This window comes from Fukomys damarensis, unplaced genomic scaffold (assembly GCF_012274545.1).
Source record: "Fukomys damarensis isolate Sample0158 unplaced genomic scaffold, DMR_v1.0_HiC HiC_scaffold_16, whole genome shotgun sequence".
Lineage (NCBI taxonomy): Eukaryota > Metazoa > Chordata > Mammalia > Rodentia > Bathyergidae > Fukomys > Fukomys damarensis.
Genome location: NW_022900928.1, coordinates 105,221,492 through 105,239,891, shown reverse-complemented (window position 1 = coordinate 105,239,891; position 18,400 = coordinate 105,221,492). Strand labels below are relative to the sequence as shown.

Here is an 18,400-nt window from a genome sequence, read left to right as displayed (position 1 = left end):
TTGTCGTGGAAGTATCTTATTTCCCCATCCATTTTGAAAGAGAGTTTTGCAGGATACATCAGTCTAGGTTGGAGGTTGTTCTCTTTTAGTACTTGAAATATCTCATTCCAGGCTCTCCTTGCCCCAAGGGTTTGTGTTGAAAAGTCTGCTGTGATTCTGATGGGCTTTCCTTTGCATGTGATTTGTTTCTTTTCTCTTATTGCTTGTAGTATTTTGTTCTTCTGTTGGGTTTCTGGGATCTTGATTATTATATGTCTAGGTGTAGATTTTTTTTTTATTGTGGCTAGTCAAGAGAAATAGACCAGCAGAATGGCATAAGAAGCGAAATCCAACAATATGCTATATACAAGAAACACACCTAGTGCAAAAAGAAGCCCACAGACTGAAAGTGAAAGGATGGAAAACAATTCTCCACATGACAGGAGCCCAGAAAAAAAGCAGGGGTAGCAATCTTATTTGCAGACAAAGTAAATTTCAAACCAAAACTGATTCTAGTATTATAGATGTAGGATGGTACTGTATCATACCTCTGTGAATGTAAAATATCTTGTACCTGCTTTATGATATGTAGTAGTGACCATGTTTTATCAGAGCTATTTTTAATGATGTTACTCTAGAATGTTCTCTTTCCAGATGACGATTAAGATGATAATAAAAAAATGGTGCCAGATACCACAACAGCAACAGAACTTTGCTGTTTTCTGGGTATTATTCTTTTCTTTGTTTTTTTGTTTTTGTTTTTTTAATGGAGTGTGCTGAATGTCTATAATTGTGTTCAGATGACTACAGAACCTAGAAAAGCTGTTGCTGCTAGCATAACATACTGCTATTGTTGGTCTTTTTCTATAAATGAATTTTTGGAAACTTTAACTGTGCTGTCGACTTTGGAAAAAGCTATCCCAATTTACTGTGTTGAGTTGGCATTGTACAGAAATTAACAGCCATATTGGTCTAGAAATATTAATTTTCTTCCATTTGTACAGGGGTAACACACTGTATTAAATATGTAACATCATATCTACGTGGGTTTGATTACAGAAACTAATAAAGTATTCTCTAAATAATGAAAAAAAAGAATAATATAAGACTACAAGAACAAGAAGCAATTTAAATATGTTCAGGGACCATTTTCATCTTCAGAATTAAGGATTATTTTAATTTTACATCATTTCCTTTTCTCTTTTGCTTTCCTTTTTAGTTTTATTTTAGGATTCCCTATTTTTAATGTTCCTACAGAGATTTTTTTAACTGAAATACCGAATAGTTTCTCTGGTGTGAAAAACTATAATAATACACAAGATCCTAATGAGATAATTAATAATGTGAAATAAGAAGTAAAGGGCTAAAGGTGTAGGGAAAGTGGGAAGGGTGGGGGAAAGGTAATAAGGAAGAGGAAAAAATAGGAGAAAATTTAAAAAATGGAAATAAAGTGTTTGTAAATGGGGAGGGGAGAAGGGGGGTAAAGGGAGGGCAGGGACAAGGGGAAAAAAAGTGAATCAAGACCTATCATGTAAAGGTACAGGATCCCAATAATGAATGTAACTGTACTGTATTCCTAGACTGTACCAATAAACTCAATAAAAAGAAAAAAATATATATATATGACATACTAAATTTAAATTAATTTTGTTGTATCCCACAGTTTAATCTACAATCTGTTGTTTCTTAGCAATGACTACATAAAAGACAATTTCATCTTTATGATTGATGAACATTCATCAGTACAAGTTCATACATCTGATATACTGCTTGGCACATCACAGAAAAAGATAGAGCCTGGAAATTTAAATTCTAGGTTCCAGATTCTGGTTGTACTACTCATATGGCCTGTGGATCCTGGACAAGTTATTACAGTTTCTGTGGCTATTCTAGGAACTAAAAACAGAGATAATAATGGCTCTTGCCTTCAGGGTAGTTAAAAAAAAACAGAATACTAAAGAAATTCTGGTCACTCTATAAAATGTCTTGCCATTATTGGATGAATTAAGTTAGCTGCCTTTAGCAGCCAGAGAAGACATTGCTGTAAAGTTGTCATTCATAGGTATTTATCCCAAAGAATTTTAACCACAAGATCAAAACCTAAATTGAAGGATCTTGACAATAATTATCAGAACTAAATAAACAAAAGTTTTAGCACAACATTTTATACAAATACTAATTATAAGATGTAAGACTCCAAAACTATTTTAATATTTGATAAATTATAGGATGGAAATATTATAACAAGATAAAATAAACTGATTCCCCAGAAAAGTACTGTAAATGTGGGGAGGCAAGTTAAAAACAAAACCTCTGGAGAGAAAGTATTTATGCACTAAGCCTTGTCTCAGCCAAAGGAACAACAGAAGTAAAACCAAAGATACACCCTCTAGCACAGAAGTTTTCAGTCATTTCTTCAAAAAATTGACTAAACTCTGTTAATCGTTTCTCTAATTTTAAAGAGATCAACCTCTGCTTTCAACCTTTACTGAAATGTACTCAATAGCTTTTCCATAAACTAAATGGCATCCACCTACACTACATTCTAAGTGTCTGTCTTCCCAGATGCAAGCTCTGCAGCTAAGCTACCAACAGTTCCTCACTACCATTTGTACCTGTACTGAGGCTTTCCTAGGAAATGAAGTGTTCTGGCTTCAACACAAAAATTCTGTACAGGCCTCTTTGTGCTTGCTTTCTGTCCATATTCTAAATGCAAAAGAATATTGGGAAGCTAGTTCGCAAATTGGTGCGCTGTCATTTTATCTAAGCCAAACGCTGCCTCAAGGGGTCTTGACTTTGATATGTCACTAAACATCCACAGAGCCCCATTTATAATTACTGCTTAATCTAAACCAACAAAAAGGTAAGATAAAATGAAGTCTGGCAGAGCCTTCTTTCCGCACTAGACACATAGACCATAAAGAAATCTGACATTTGCAGAGAGAGAATGTCAGAAAAAATAAGTAATGCTCTCTTTTCACTCATGTTTCTTAAAGAGGAAAGAATTGGAATGCAATGTTTTACTGGCAACATTGAGAGTGTAAATACTCATCAGTTCTACAGAAAACAAACAAACAAACAAACAGGCTTCATGGAGAAACATTAAACTGCATTAAGAGAATGGTTAAATCTATACCCAAACCATATGAGTTCTCTGCTAAGATTTTAATTGATTATTTCATGCTGTCACCATATTTAGTAATGGTGGTAGTGTCCTGTTAAAGAGCAGATACAGAGATAAGAGCAGATATGTTTCTGTGCCTATTAAATAGTTATGGTTAAAAAGTGCATTACTGAGATAGTTAAAGTGAAAGATGTTGAGGAAACACTCATGTTAGACAAATTATTTCCCTAGGCATTGTTCAAGAATCATCCTTCTATAATGAGATCTTTGACAAGGCTGGGGCAAGATATTTTCTTTAGGCCCTTCTTAAATTTTCCATTTTTCATCTTTCCATTTTAATACACTGACTTCATGAAATAAGAGACAGGAACTACCTTCTTCATTAACAAACAACCCAAATACCTAGAATATTTCAAAGCAAGAAAAAGGGCCTTGGGATATAAGAGAAAGTAAACCAGGGAAAAGCAAGTGAAATCACTCTTTTAGTGTTCTAAGTGTAAACCATACAATCTTCTTTAGCATGAGACCAACTAAATAAAAAATGTTCATCAAAATCATATAAATACATGACACGTGTAGAGAGTAAAGCTTTCTTTTTCACTCATTAACTTGGTGTTTATCAAGAATCCAGATTGTGTAACATATTATATCAGATACTGTCAATATAAGAAACACAAGAGAAATTAAAATCTCTAAGTACCTGTCCACTAGGAGCTGACAATCTACTAAGAAAATTAATTACCATGTAGAGCAAACCAAGTATGAGTTCCAAAAGAAAATATGAAAAGCAAATGTACAGAATCTCTGAAGAGAAGAATGTAAATTTAAACAGTCTGAAAAGATCTTACAGAAAAATGTGTAAATGTTATCTGAGTTCAATAAATCACTTATTTGTATTCCTCTCCAGTTTCAAATACCTGTGTACCCACACATGCACCCAACATGAGACTACAGGAAAATATATAGAGAAACATTTTTATGTTATCAATTAGCCTGGTACAGACAGTGTTTGTTTGTTTGTTTGTTCTTGGTACTGAGGATTGAACTCGGGTCCTTGCGCTTGCAAGGCAGGCCACCAAACCGCTGAGCTAAATCCCTGGCCCTGACAGTGTTAAGGATGTACAGAACAAACTTTAGAAAAAGTTCAATTTAGGGAACACATCAACCATTGATATGGGCAGCCTGACCCAGAGTTTATGTCAAACAATGTGCCTCTACAGTAATATCCACCACACTGCAAATGAATAATTTGCATTTACACCTTTCTCAGTTTAGTGTCAGAAGAAAAATTGCAAATATATCTATCTATCCATCTATATAGATCTATATAGATGGATAGATAGATAGATAGATAGATAGATATATTTATTATTAATCCCAAGTCAGTGGCAGATCATGGTCAAATTTTGTTTTCAGTACCAGGGATTGAACTTGGGACCTTGCGCTTGAGAGGCAGGCAGCAAAACCACTGAGCTAAATCCCCAGCCCATGCTCAAACTTTTTAATACTATTTAGTGCATTTTACTTTAGCAATGAAAAAAAAATATGTCACTCAAATAGCTGTTTGCCACACCAGCTACTGTAAGAAAAATCTCCACCACAGTGTGGTGGACGTTGTGCCATATCACTGTTGCATTCTGTGCTGTGAAACACTTCCAAACCTCAAGTATTAAATGGAATGTGGAGCAACAGCCAGAAACAAATTCCAAAGCAACAGCAAAGAGAAGAAATCCCACAGACTCAGCAGCTGACACTAATTTATTGGGATGTATTAGGAACTCTTGGGAGTGAAGTGCCTGCTAATTAGGCCACTACAACAGGTTCTCAAACCCTGACAAGGGTTTTTTTTCACATATCTGATGAAAAACTTTGATTTATGGGCTGTCCAAGTAACACCTGAACAGATGGTATCTTTTAATAATAATTGACAGGAGTTTGTAAAAGGTTCCAAAATCAAGAGAACATTTTTAGTTTTCTACCTTATCTTTGTCTTCAACAACATCTGCCAAGACATCATCTGGATCCAGAATTCCTCCATCTGTGTACTCCAAGTGATGAATCTTCACCCAGTAACCAGGATCCTGTGAGAGAACAAACACACTTTATGTCTCAATCTTTTTTCTTTAAGATACATTATAATTTTAAGAGAAAGCAATTAATTCATTAAAATATGCTCTCATAGTAATAATAAATTTTTAAACACCAAAAAGTCATCTTTCCATTTGGATCAATATTTAACATGTTTATCCTCTTTAACTTAAGTCAGTGAACCAAAGTATACATAATTCATCAATGTTTATGGAAAGTAAAAGTGCAAAGCAAACATTAATTGCCTCACCAACTTGAAAAGCATATTTAAGGAATTTCTGTATAACCACAACAGTGGTAATACCAAAAATATTCTAGAAAAGGTCTTGAGGGTAGGTCCCAATATTGAAGAAGACATCCAACTGAGGCCCGGATGCTCCAGGCAAAACAAAACCCAAAACCAAAACCAAACCTACAAAGCAGACATCTGTGATTGCAATAGCTTTCACTTTGGAATATGCAAATGGAATGGGAGTCTTCTCATCTCCTTCACTGTTTTAAATCTCCATGCTTCATATGCACCCCAGCTCTTGGGTTTCCAGTGATATATCAAACCCAGAGATCCAGCCTTGGTTTCTGTTTCTTCAAGTATGGCAGCCATTCGCCAACTGTATTCAGAGTTGAACAGTGTGAGTTCTCTGAATTGGGGTAATGATTTAAGAGATTTCCAACTGAAAACAGCTTAAGTACTACTTATTCTCATATTCAAATTTGGAATGAAATGATCTAATTCATTCCCTTATTTACATACTTCCTATTTCCAGAAAAGATATGAAAATGAGACAGGAACATGAAACAATAAATAAAAACATTAGTAAGGATTTTACCAAGTTATAATCAATTTGGTTTTGTGATTCTTAGAAAGCCCCACAAAGTGGGAAACTATTGAGCTATAAACCACTTAGTATCAAATAAAGAAATAGATACCAGATGTGTAAAAGAGATGGAAAAACTTCAAGCTCAAAGCTTTTATCACACAAATCTTTATTACAAGAAAGAATTAACATAAACCATGGAATGCAATTACAATTTTACAAAAGTGAATAGAGATGACTGTTATACAGCCTTCTCTTTAACTGACTCCTGATAAAGGGCAAGGCCATACTATTAAAAAACAATTTTTAAGGCATTTGTTTAGAAGACTCTTGAAATGTAACCCTAGTACATAGCTTTCAAATAATCCAATTTCATAAAGTGACAGGCTTAAAAAAATCTGAAGGAATGCTCCTCCAGGCTTTGGACATCTCAAAATTAAGTTGTCTATACAGTATCTAAGAAGCAAGCCCAAGTAAATTTTGTTGTATGTGTTTCTAACACAAGGTCTAAAAGTACAAATGTTGATGATTTACTATGAAATTGTAAATTCCTGACTTCAGTGCCTAAATGGAAATCCCAAAGATGCGAGAATTAAAGTATAACAAGCATGAGACAACCATCACTCAGGCTCTGCCACCTGAGATATTCACCCACTCAAGGGGTTGTGCTATAAAAGATGGGTTGAGTGTAACAAGTAAGATTCCAAACAGGGAGGCAACTAGGGTACACAAAATACTACATTATGGCCCCTGGACTGCATGAACTCCTTAGCAACTCTTGGGAACAGAATATTTTTGTTATGATCATGCCATAAGCAACACATTTCTCATATCTACCCCAGATTCTGGCTAAAATCTAGAGAATTATGTTTTCCTGTTTTCTTTGCAAAAGTAACCTGTTTATAAAGGACTTCAATTTAATTAATTTCTATAAACTTCCACTGAATTGGTTTTTGATATATTGCAGCTCTGTAGATGAAATCTGTTGATCTTAATCATGTTTATAAAAAGCAATGTATTCTAAACAGGCTTTTAAAATATTTGTACTTAGAAGCAGAATCAATTAAATTGTCTGCTTTTCACTTGTGCTCAGTTTGTTAAAGTTGATATTATCACCTAAAACTGAAGTAAACAATTACTCCTTTAAAATTCACTATAAGTAAAAGTCCACTTTGCTTTCTACCTAGGGAAACAAACAGAAAAGATAAACTAAGTCCTGATTTTGTGTATGTAGGTATGTATGTGCACATGCACACACTACTGAGAATGAACCCAGGGCTTTTTAAATAAACTACATTCCTATATTCCCAATACACACACACACACACACACACACACAATTTTTTTTTTTTTTGGTAATGGGGTTTGAACTCAGGTCCTTGCACTTGCAAGGCAGGCAGCGGAACCACTGAGCTAAATCCCCGGCCCTACATACTTCTTTTTTTTTTAAAATTTAATATATTGGTACATTCTAGGTAGACAGTACAGTTACATTCATTACTGGGATCTTGTACCTTTACATGCCAGGTCTTAGTTCTCATTTTTTTCCCTTGTCTCCACTCTCCCTTCACCCTTTCCTCCCTCCCCCCCTTCAAATACTTTAATTCCATTTTTACATTTTCTCATATTTTTTTCCTTTTCCTTTATTCCCCCTTCCCTATCCTTCTCACTGTCCCTACACCTTTGGTCCTTTTCTTCCTATTTGCTAATTGTCCCATTAGGATCTTGAGTACTATTTTAGTTTTTCACACCAGAGATACTATTCGGTATTTGCATATGTGTGCCTTATTTATTTCACTTAGAAGTATATCCTCAAAATGTACCCATTTAACTATGAATGAATCTACTTTCTCATACTTTTTTTAAAACAAGCTCTTAGTAATTTGCTCAGTTCCTCCAACTTGGGTTGATTTGTAATCCTATTGTCTTAGGCTACCATAGTCCTGATTTAAAAGATGAAAACTAAAAAAGAAAAAAAAAGTCAGGAAATATGATCTGATCAATGGTAACAAGAGCAGATAAATGGCAGCAAACGGAGATTGTTCAATCACTTAGTCCTCCTCCCTCACATACACTCATAAGGTCTAGAGCATTCTGGAAAATAAGACATAGCAGTTGAAATCAACATACCTTGGTATAATTTGACTCAAAAGAGTGTAAAACTAAATCAAGTAAAACAAAATAGTTTGATAAATATGAAATCACAAATTTGACAAAAACATTAAGGGAAGTACATGGTACCAGAACATAGAAAGATTCCATAATTTTAACTCCTTATTCTATATTGATACTGTTACATCACTCTAAAGAAGGAAACAGTAGGCTAATGATGGGCACACAAATGATCTAAAACAAAAAGAGACAAGTCATAACACAGCAGTTTCAGGCAATTTTATACACCCAAAGAGATTTTAAAAAATCAATATATATATATGTATTCAATATTAGCAGCCTACTGTCATCACAAAGACTATAAATTTACCTTTCATGCATGTTAATATTTCAGCCATTTCATTTCAGTCAACATTTTGCATTTCACTTACTTGGTTTTATTACTATCAAGAATAAAAACAATCAGGGCTGGGGATTTAGCTCAGCGGTTCGGTGGCCTGCCTTGCAAGCACAAGGACCCAAGTTCAATCCCTGGTACCAAAAAAAAAAAAAAAAAAAAAAAAAAAAAAAAGAATAAACAATCAAATATAAAAAGATGTTCAAAAACATGTCTTGGTTCACACACTTAATCACTTGGAAGAGTTTACTATATTTTGTCATGATGAAGACATTTAGTTTTCATTCATAATGCACAAACACTAGATGTATAGCTTTTAAGTTATTTTATACATATATTTTAAGTTATATTGAAAATATCTCTGGACAGGTGCTCACTTTGCTGTTCAATAAGTTTTATTACCTATACTCCTATGATCACTAAAGTATTGAAAAATAACATACTATTCATTTTGCTTTCTGCAACTGGTAACAGTATCTAATCTGTTTTTTATTTATTTATTTTTTTTTTTTATTGAGTTTATTGGTACATTTAGGGATACAGTACAGTTACATTCATTGTTGGGATCATGTACCTTTACATGGCAAGTCTTGATTCTCATTTTTTTCCCCTTACCTCTGCCCTCCCTTCACCCCGTCCTCCCCTCCCCATCTACAAACACTTTATTTTCATCTTTTCATTCTCTCACATTTTTTTCTTTTCCCTTTTTGTTCTTCCCCTACGTATCACACCTTCCCTACACCTTTAGCTCCTTTCCTCCCATTTCTAAATGTCAGTAATCTTATTAGAATCTTATGCATTGTTGCAGAATATTTTAATACACAGTTAATTTAAACCCTACCGGAATTCTAAAACTAAAACAAACTAGTCTATAGGGATAAATTTGAATAAGGAAAATAAAATAAAAACATCTGCATAACAGAAAGAAGATAGTTACAGGGCATGTTTAATGATTAAATGTAGCAATCATTCCAAACAGGCATTGATTTTAATTGCATCCAATATTCTTCATCGTGAATAATGATATGAAATATGACCCTATGCTTCAGAAAATCTGTGTTAACCAAACTGTTGAAGAACAATAATTTTCCATCCATGATACCTAAGGAATAGACTTATAAGCCAGACACTATAATGCTGTGGGATCATTCAATAAATGACCAGAAACTTGGGAGTTTCTAAGCAAAATGGCTATGGTGCAAGAAGAAGAAAGCACCTTGTAATGGCAATAAGGTCACATGGGAGGAAAACACTGCAAAGGAAAAGCCAGTCATTGGAGAAAGGCTGCATTTAATTAGTGGTAGCAGTCACAGTACTTAACAATACAACTGAGTCTCAGTGACTTATTGAATCACAAGAACAACTTAGAATGGAAGTCAACAGAAAAGTAAAATCTCTTTTCAGAATTTAACTTTGCAAGTTTAGTGACATGAATCTACAAAGAGAGATTTTACTATTTTTATCATTATCTTAAAGGTCAAATAACTTGTTTTAGTGCTTCTTATAGGTGAGATACTGTAGGTCCCTGTGTTGTCTATGATTAATTCATCTATCCTCAAACAGCCTCATAAAAGTTATTAATCCACTTTACAGATGAAGACACCAAAGCACAAGTAAATAAACTTACTTTAGGTCAGACAGTAAATTGCAGAGCCATAACAGAGTTCCTTAAACATCAGAAATATTTTTAAAATTAAATAATTGTACAAAGAATAGTGACATGAGACTCAGACAGGGAGTCAGAACTGTTTCTATGTTACATGGACCCAGGCCAGTTGCCATTATGCTGGGCCCCAGATGGCTTATCATTAGTAAGCATGGAGGATCCATCACCTTTTCCATGATGGACACCACATCAAAGTCAAACTCCAGAGGGCATAAGGAGTTACAATGGAAGACCTCAAATTCTTTGTATACGTCTATCTGACCAGTGCTTCTCAAGTGAGAGAAGCAAGGGGAACTTTAAAACATAATTACTCAAATAACTGAATTAAAGGCTTGGGAAACCATAGGAAAATATCTCAGAGAAAGTGTGAGATATTAGAAAATTGATAAAGTATTATGAGAAGGCACATTCACGTAAAATTTGGCTACCTTTTCATAATTTTCTGGCATCATTCTCCCCTCTATCCAAGATCAACAGAGAATCAGATGCCTCATAATGCACTCAGGAAGGAGAATGCAGCAGAGCATGGAGACTGTTTGGAGCAGGCAAACTCTTTGTAACCAGCCCTTAGGCAGAATAGGGAAAAATCAGGCTTCAGAAAATAATGCTTTACTAAAGACAACCTGAGCAACACTGACACCTGCATGGAAAGAATCAATGACAAATATAAAGTTTGTTGTAAGTCAGCACTAATTGGCTTCAAAACATGTCCTCATCTTCCCCAAAATACATCATCTAAATACAAACTTTAGGAAAAAAGCCTAGCCAAGAAAAATCAACTGTGTTTCCAAAGAGTTTAGTAGAGCTGCAGTGGGACTAAGGGTTTTTATGCTGGGTATAAAGTAACATCTGGTGAATTCAACAACAGAGTTAGAAATATCAAATTATATATAAAATGAAGGTGAATGAGTTCATCTATAAATTCACTTCCAGCTCTAAGAGTTTATCAAAACAAGGTGGTAGAGATATACCGACAGCAGATGAAGGATAACTTAAGGAATGAAGTATTACCAAAGATAAAGAGCGGCAGGACCGGGGATTTAGCTCAGTGGTTAGGTGGCCTGCCTTGCAAGTGGAAGGACCCGAGTTCAGTCCCCAGAAACGAAAAAAAAAAAAGAGATAAAGAGGGGCATTTCATTATTAGAAAAGAGCCTGCTCAAAATAAATATAATGTCTAAAACTGTGCAGACCAAAAACATAAACCCAAATGTATATACTGCCAAAAATGGACACCACACACACACTCACACACACACACAGTGAAAGACTTGACAGGGAACCAAAAAATCAGGGAAAACAATCAACTAAAAAACAATTAACAAATTTAACCTAACTTACTCGTGTTATATTTACAAAGGCACATACATACATAAATGCATACACACATACACAGTAACCAAAAAATTTAGAAACACATTCTTTCTAAGCATATATGGAACACATACCAAATTCTGAAGGTCCAGAATCATTCTAAATATGATATCTAGAAAGATATTCAGAAAATGCCCAACTATTTGAATATTAAGAAATAAAGTTCTAAATAATTGAGATGAAAAATTGAAAATGAAAAACTATTTTTAACTAAAATAACATAACACCTTGTGCTATGCAGCTAAAGCAGTGCTTAACCAGTCAGTAAGGGCCTGTAACTTTCAAACTAGAAAAAAAAAAAAAAAGCTAAAGTCAAAAAAAGTAAAAAAAGGATAGGTCTAAAGTTTTTATTATTGTTATAAAATGAACAAATTCTTTGAAAAACATACTTTACCAAGTCATACAATAAAACATAAAACTATAATTAAAGAAACTGAATCTATTACAAAAAAAATCTTTCCCACAAAGAAAATTCTAGGTGCAGATGACTTTACAAGTAAAATCTCCCTAATAACTGAGAAACAAATAATGTCAATTTTCATACAAATACTTCTGGAGACTAGAGAAATTCTCCCAGTTTTTTTAATGAGGACAGCATAACTTTGATTCCAACACCATACAAGGACATTAACAAGAAAAGTACTGACCAATCTCTCTCTGTGGATGCAGACACAAAAGTCATTTGACTTTGTAAATCAAGCTCAGGTGATACACCTGTACATAAAGCACATGACATCATAACCAAGTGGGATTTACTCTAGCAGTGCAGGAATGATTTAAAATTTTAAAAATAGCAACCACAGTTATTCACCACTTTAATATGAACAAAGGATAAAAATTACATGATCAATAGATGGATGGTAAAGAAGCATTTGCAAAACCCAAATCCAGTTTAAAATAAAAAAAAATCTTAATAAGACAAACAATAACAAAATCAGAAAAAAATAGACATTTGAAATAATTACATTTACAATAACATCAAAAATTAAATATTTAGAAAATATTTAAACAAAAATTTTAAAAACATATATGCTAAAAATTATAAACTATACAGAAAAATTAAAGAAGACTGACATGGATTTAAAGACAATATTGTAATAATGTTAATCATGCCCAAATTAGACAAGGTTAAGGTAAAGGTCAGGTATAGGGATACAGAGCAACTGGAAAATAATACACTGGCAGAAATGTAATTATGTACACTTTGGAAACCTGGAAGTATCTGAACTCAAACATTCCATAAATATGTGAAAGGAATTCCCTGCTACACAGCCAAACAACGAGTATACAGAGTTATCAAAAGAAATGAACTACAATACTCAATACCAAAATTATTTCTAATACTCCCACATCTAAAAATAATTCAAATGTTCATCAGCAGTAGACTGGATAAATGGTAGTATGACCATGTAATAATATTCCATAAAGCAACAAATGAACAAAGTACAAGTTCTTACAGCATGAGTGAACCTCACAGCATAAAATCACACAAAATTCCCAAGTACAACAAGCACAGGCTATATGATTCTCTGTATAGTAAGTTCAGAACTGGCATGATTAATTCACGAAGTAGAAACCAGGAAACTGGCTACTTCTTGTCAAGAATAGGGCAGAGGCTTAAAGGAGTCAGCAGGAAGGTGAGTAGGCGACAATTCTTATTGCTGCCATCATAGGCTATGATAATGGAAGTACTATGTACAGAACAGAACAGATAAAATCTCAGTCTGTGCTGGTGTGATCACAGCAGGCATAGAATATTTTGTCAAAGTTTAAAAGACAATCACTAACCAAATGAATAAGACTTATATGACATTAACTATAAAATTCTAAAGGAATGGAACTATTTTATGATGAATGTGATGAACTAATTTAGATTTGTTTAAACTGGAGGACAAAAAGGTAAATCTCTTGCTATTCTAAACATAGTAGGACTACAGTTTACAAGGCCCTGAGCACTTATAGCTATCAGGTAAGAAATTATTCCTGAACATTCCTGAGGGAGAAACCATATTGAAAATGGATATACCTGCTTTCAGTAAAGCTGATACAACTTTTATTTGTTAATGTAGTATATTATTCATTAGCTTTGCAGTAACTGAGCATAAGAAGTATGCTGGAGACCCTGTCCTGTAAAAAATTACTATTTTAACATTTATACTAGGCCAGAGATAGGCTACCATGAGTAAATACACAGGAATGAAAATAAAAGGTAAAGCAGAGAATCTGATTTGGGCTTATTTTGGGATTCATGTCCACACAAGTGAGCACATGCCCATAAAAGTGAAAGTAGCTACACTATTCAAATTTTGTCCCTTCTTTTTTCCTAAGCTGATCTTCTATAGGTGAATACATGCATAAAAGCTACATGACCATACAGAATCTCCTATCAAATTAAAAGGATTCCACATCCAAAAAAGATTTGGCTTATTCTGTGCTGCTCCAAAAAATGAGCACAGATGATAAAGGGACAAACTGCAAGTCAGCGTAGAAAGATCTTTTAAAAAGAAACTTCTATGAACACAATGGGCTGTATGGCAGGACATATGCTCACTGTGCCTGTAAGGAAGCAATCAAAGGGTAGATGGCCATATCTCAAGGATGCTATTGGATGAGTCGAGAAAGTACAATCCTAAAGATTGCTTCCGATTTTCAGCCTGCAGTATCAAAAACCTCAAAAATCCTCAGGGTTTGACTTCACAGTTATAAGAATTTCTTAAAAGAAGAAATATTGCTGTGTGATAAGAACAGAGGATGTGACCATTCAACATGATTCTACAATCATATTGCATATCCAGAGAGTCTGGAAGCACAACGTAATACTTTCAATATCCCAATTTTTCAGTTACTCAAGTATCTTGATGCATAAACTAAAACTTCATTTATTTATTGAAAAAAACTAAGAAAATCTCATCTATCTCCAAACTAAAAATTGGTTTGGTCGAGAAAAAAATACCAAGAATTTAATTGATTTGAACATTCTTTGTGAATAGGGAAATTCCTCACTCTAAACCTCCCAAATAAAATAAAAATTGAAGTTTTTTAGTCTTGACTAGCAAGTTCATATCCAAAAACTGTAGAAATTAATTAGTTCAGAGACACCTAAAACCCTTTCCCATGTAAAAGGAGGTGAGGGTAAACAAATGTTAAGCCATAGGAAAGGCCATTGTTCCCTTATGATGCATCATTCCAAACAAAATTATTTCAATACAAAAGCACTAACAATTCCAGGAAACTCTTTCTATTTTATCTCATAGTCTACATTTTGATAATATTATTTATTCCTTTTTTCAAATAGAAAGAAAAATATATTAAGCACCAAGGTATATACTTGACTTCCTGGTTCAAATATCTACTAAATATTAAAAGATTTTTAATCACTCCATGTCATTTTTCATCCTACATTGTACAGTAATCATAATCTCAGTAGTTTTCTTTACATAAAAGCCTCTAAAGGTTCAGTTTTTAAACCTGGAATTAACCTCAACTTATCTGAGGAAAAAGAGGTCCAGAAATCTAGATTAAAAAGCTTCTTTGTTTTCAATAAACAAATTTCAATTATTTTCAAATATACTGCCTGTATCATCAGAGCATATTCTATTTATAAGAATATGAAAATTTCCTTTTTCTGTAGATCTATTAATAAGTCAAATGCTCACTATTAAATGCATAAAATATAATCCTTATATAAATCTTCTGGATTAAATAAAATACAGTCTTAAAACAGAAGTTGTATCAGAAAAAACAAATATTAACATTTTCAAGAGTAATTGATGCACCTATTTTTAAAAATTCCCAGTATGAAAGACATACTAAACCAGTACTAATGTAATAATATTGAAATATAATGATTCAAATAATTTTAAAGAAAACAGCTAATTTATTTTACAATGATACAGTATTTTCATTATTTGTTTCCAATGAAAATTTGTAGTCCAAATCCCCTTATGCCAAAGTAGAAGCTTGTGTGGTCCAAAGGAATGCAAAGTCTACAGCCAAAGAATAAAAGCACCTATCTCTCCAAAGAGAAGGAAAAGCTATTAATTTTAAAAATATTTAACCATTATAAAACTCTAAAAAGTATTCTGCAAAATGAATTTTAATAATAAATTTGAGAATGCAAACTCATACAATTCTATTTACTTAATGCAAACAATTAAATTCAAATTTTATTGTTACTTTAATGCTAAAATCTTTGTATACTGACTCCAAAAAATACCTTTGACAGATACTGTCTCCCACTTATGTGTACCTTCATGTATATGAATAGGCAAGGACAGTTTAAAGGATTCTATAGGTAAGAGCCACATTCTCCAGCTCTTTATTTGAACACAGTTTTACAGCTCCATCATCAGAGATGAAGACACAGTGTGGAGAATTTTAATTTATAGAAGAGGTGTACTGGTGGCAGTGTTTATAACAGTAGGTTAAGTCTAAGATAAACAAATACTTCCTTAACTTTATCCCCTTATCTACTGTTTTGTAAAACTTCTTTTTAAAATGGCAGCAATGGGGATAGTGACGGATCATCTATTTCTGATATTCAGAAGTGTTGGGCAGAATACTGCATACTACTGTGTACTTTCTTTCTTCAGCAAGGTCATTTTTCCAGATTGCTACAGATGGATAACAGGTGTAGTTAAAAGGAACAAAGCCAACACAGGAAAGGAATAGGAAAAGCTAAACACAAATAGCCCCTTCTCAGCAACAACCATGCTGGCCTTTCTATTTAAAGACTTCCAGGATCATAACAGTAAGTCATTCTTATTCAATTATTTGCTAATTTTTATTTCTTGGTCTTCCCCAATTAGAGCATAAGGTCTGTGATGCAAAAAAACCTCATTTATCTTCTTCATTTTCATATCCCTAGCATCTAAAACTACTTCTGACATTTACTGAGGACAAGGACAAAAAGACAGGGAGAAACAAAGAAGGGGGGTAACCTCATGCTATCACAGAGGAAGCCAGCTCAATGATGCTTAATCCAAGTTTCATTCACTTGAGATGTTTTGGTGGCACAGGCAGCAGCATAGGAGTAGAAACCACTCTGGACTACATGCCAATGGCTACCACTTACACAGGCACATACAGTATTACATTTCTGCAACATCCATGAAAAAAATGGAAGAAATAAAGCTTAAATTTTAATGAGGGTATAAGATCAACAATAATTAAATGTAGTAACTGAATTAAATGGTATATTAGTAGGAGATAATCAAGAAGAGAGAAAATAGCAGAATGAGGATAGGGTCTTGTACTTTTAAAGACTAAACCACATTGAACAACTGAAATCCAAGCAAAGACTTGAGGCAAAACAGAGGCAGACTGGAAAAGGGAATTCAAGTCTACTAACAAATACCTGAATCTTTGAGCAAAACCCTCTGGAGTCATTTGTAAGAGAGGTCAAACTAGAAAGGAATCTTGGGCGGGAATGGGATTGCTAGCTCCTGTGTCAGGTTAAAGAAGCACGGTGGAGATGCAAAGACACCAGAGACAGCAAGTGGCCTTTCCATGCTTTCCAAAATACCTTGCTCCAAAACAAGTAAAATGTTTACTTTACAACACAAAATCAACTGTAAGATCCTGTAAGATCCTGTAAGTTTAGCATCATTATCTTTGGCCCCACAAAAGCAGAGTCATTTCTGATGTGTATACTACTATATTCCCTGCGTCTGACATACCCCTCTCCTTACAGTAGGTGTGCAATAAAAGTTCCCCATTCCTATTACTACTTTGTATGATTCTCCAAGTCTAGGAATTTTAGAGGGCAAGGAGAGCCTCCAGGCTTGGGGAAGAAAGGCAACAGAATGTGTGTAAAAGGTTCACAAAGAACAATATCCCTAGTGTAAGACAAGTTTTTCATATATCAAAACTTTGGCCAGGAAGGAACACTTTTCTCCAGTCTTTCTCTGCACCTGTGTTCAAAATGTAGTCTGCAGACCAATGTGACCCATGAACTGTTTGCTTTTTTTCTGCAACAAAATAAGCAAAGAAATTGGGAGGAAAGTGAGTCTTTAAAATTTTTATAGCAATTTTTATTGCTGTACTACCCATGCACATGATTTGAATATTATAAAAATATCTGTTTGCTATTGGAGACTAAACAAACAAAACAATCTGGTCCTGTTCTACAAATGGTTCAGGAAGCCTTGGATGAACCAGCCATCTGCCCATGACACTCAGTGTCTCAACAATGACAAGAAAAACTTATGAAACCCTATACAATAATATAAAGTTATTGTATATACATCACTGCTTTATTATGCTATCATTGTAATATTAAGTTATAGATAAGGAAAAACATATAAAATTTTGCAGGAGTAAATAACAATAAAAAATAAGGACTCAAAGCTAACCATGTGAAAAAGCATGGCAAAAATTACAAAAAAAGAAAATGTTGAGATAAAAGGGTTACAATAAAATATTATATGCATATACGTGCATGCATATATAATAATTTAAAACAAAAGCTAATATGATGGGATGTTCTTTTATTTTGTACACAAGTTACTAAAACTTATTGTTTTTAAAACTGTCAATATTGAAATATTTTAATTAAAATAAATACCAGCTAACTCATACCCATGGTTAGTCATTAAGACTACCCTGCCCCTGTTTCTCTGGAAATTGTCCTCAAACAAGGAAATTGTCCTCAAACAAGGAAATTGAGGAGAAAATAAAAAAGAACTATAACCCCTCACCTTCATGAAAGTAGGAGCTATCTACAACTCAAAGCACAACATGAAAAACGGAAAAAAGATGGCTACATGAGTAGTGAAACCTCAGGCGGGAGAAAGATCAAAGTTAAGCACTGCAAATGGACAGAAGAGCATGAGAAGAATGTGTTCACT

General features: G+C 33.8%; 1 protein-coding gene across 1 annotated transcript in view; it reads right to left on the bottom strand.

Annotated features, from left to right (window-relative positions):
* Pard3b (par-3 family cell polarity regulator beta) overlaps window positions 1-18,400 on the bottom strand; it is a 1,085,411-nt gene that overhangs the window by 869,898 nt on the left and 197,113 nt on the right. The window contains exon 6 of the mRNA XM_033763978.1: window positions 5,083-5,184. Coding sequence (XP_033619869.1) covers window positions 5,083-5,184 — 102 coding nt within the window. The remainder of the gene's footprint in view (window positions 1-5,082; window positions 5,185-18,400) is intronic.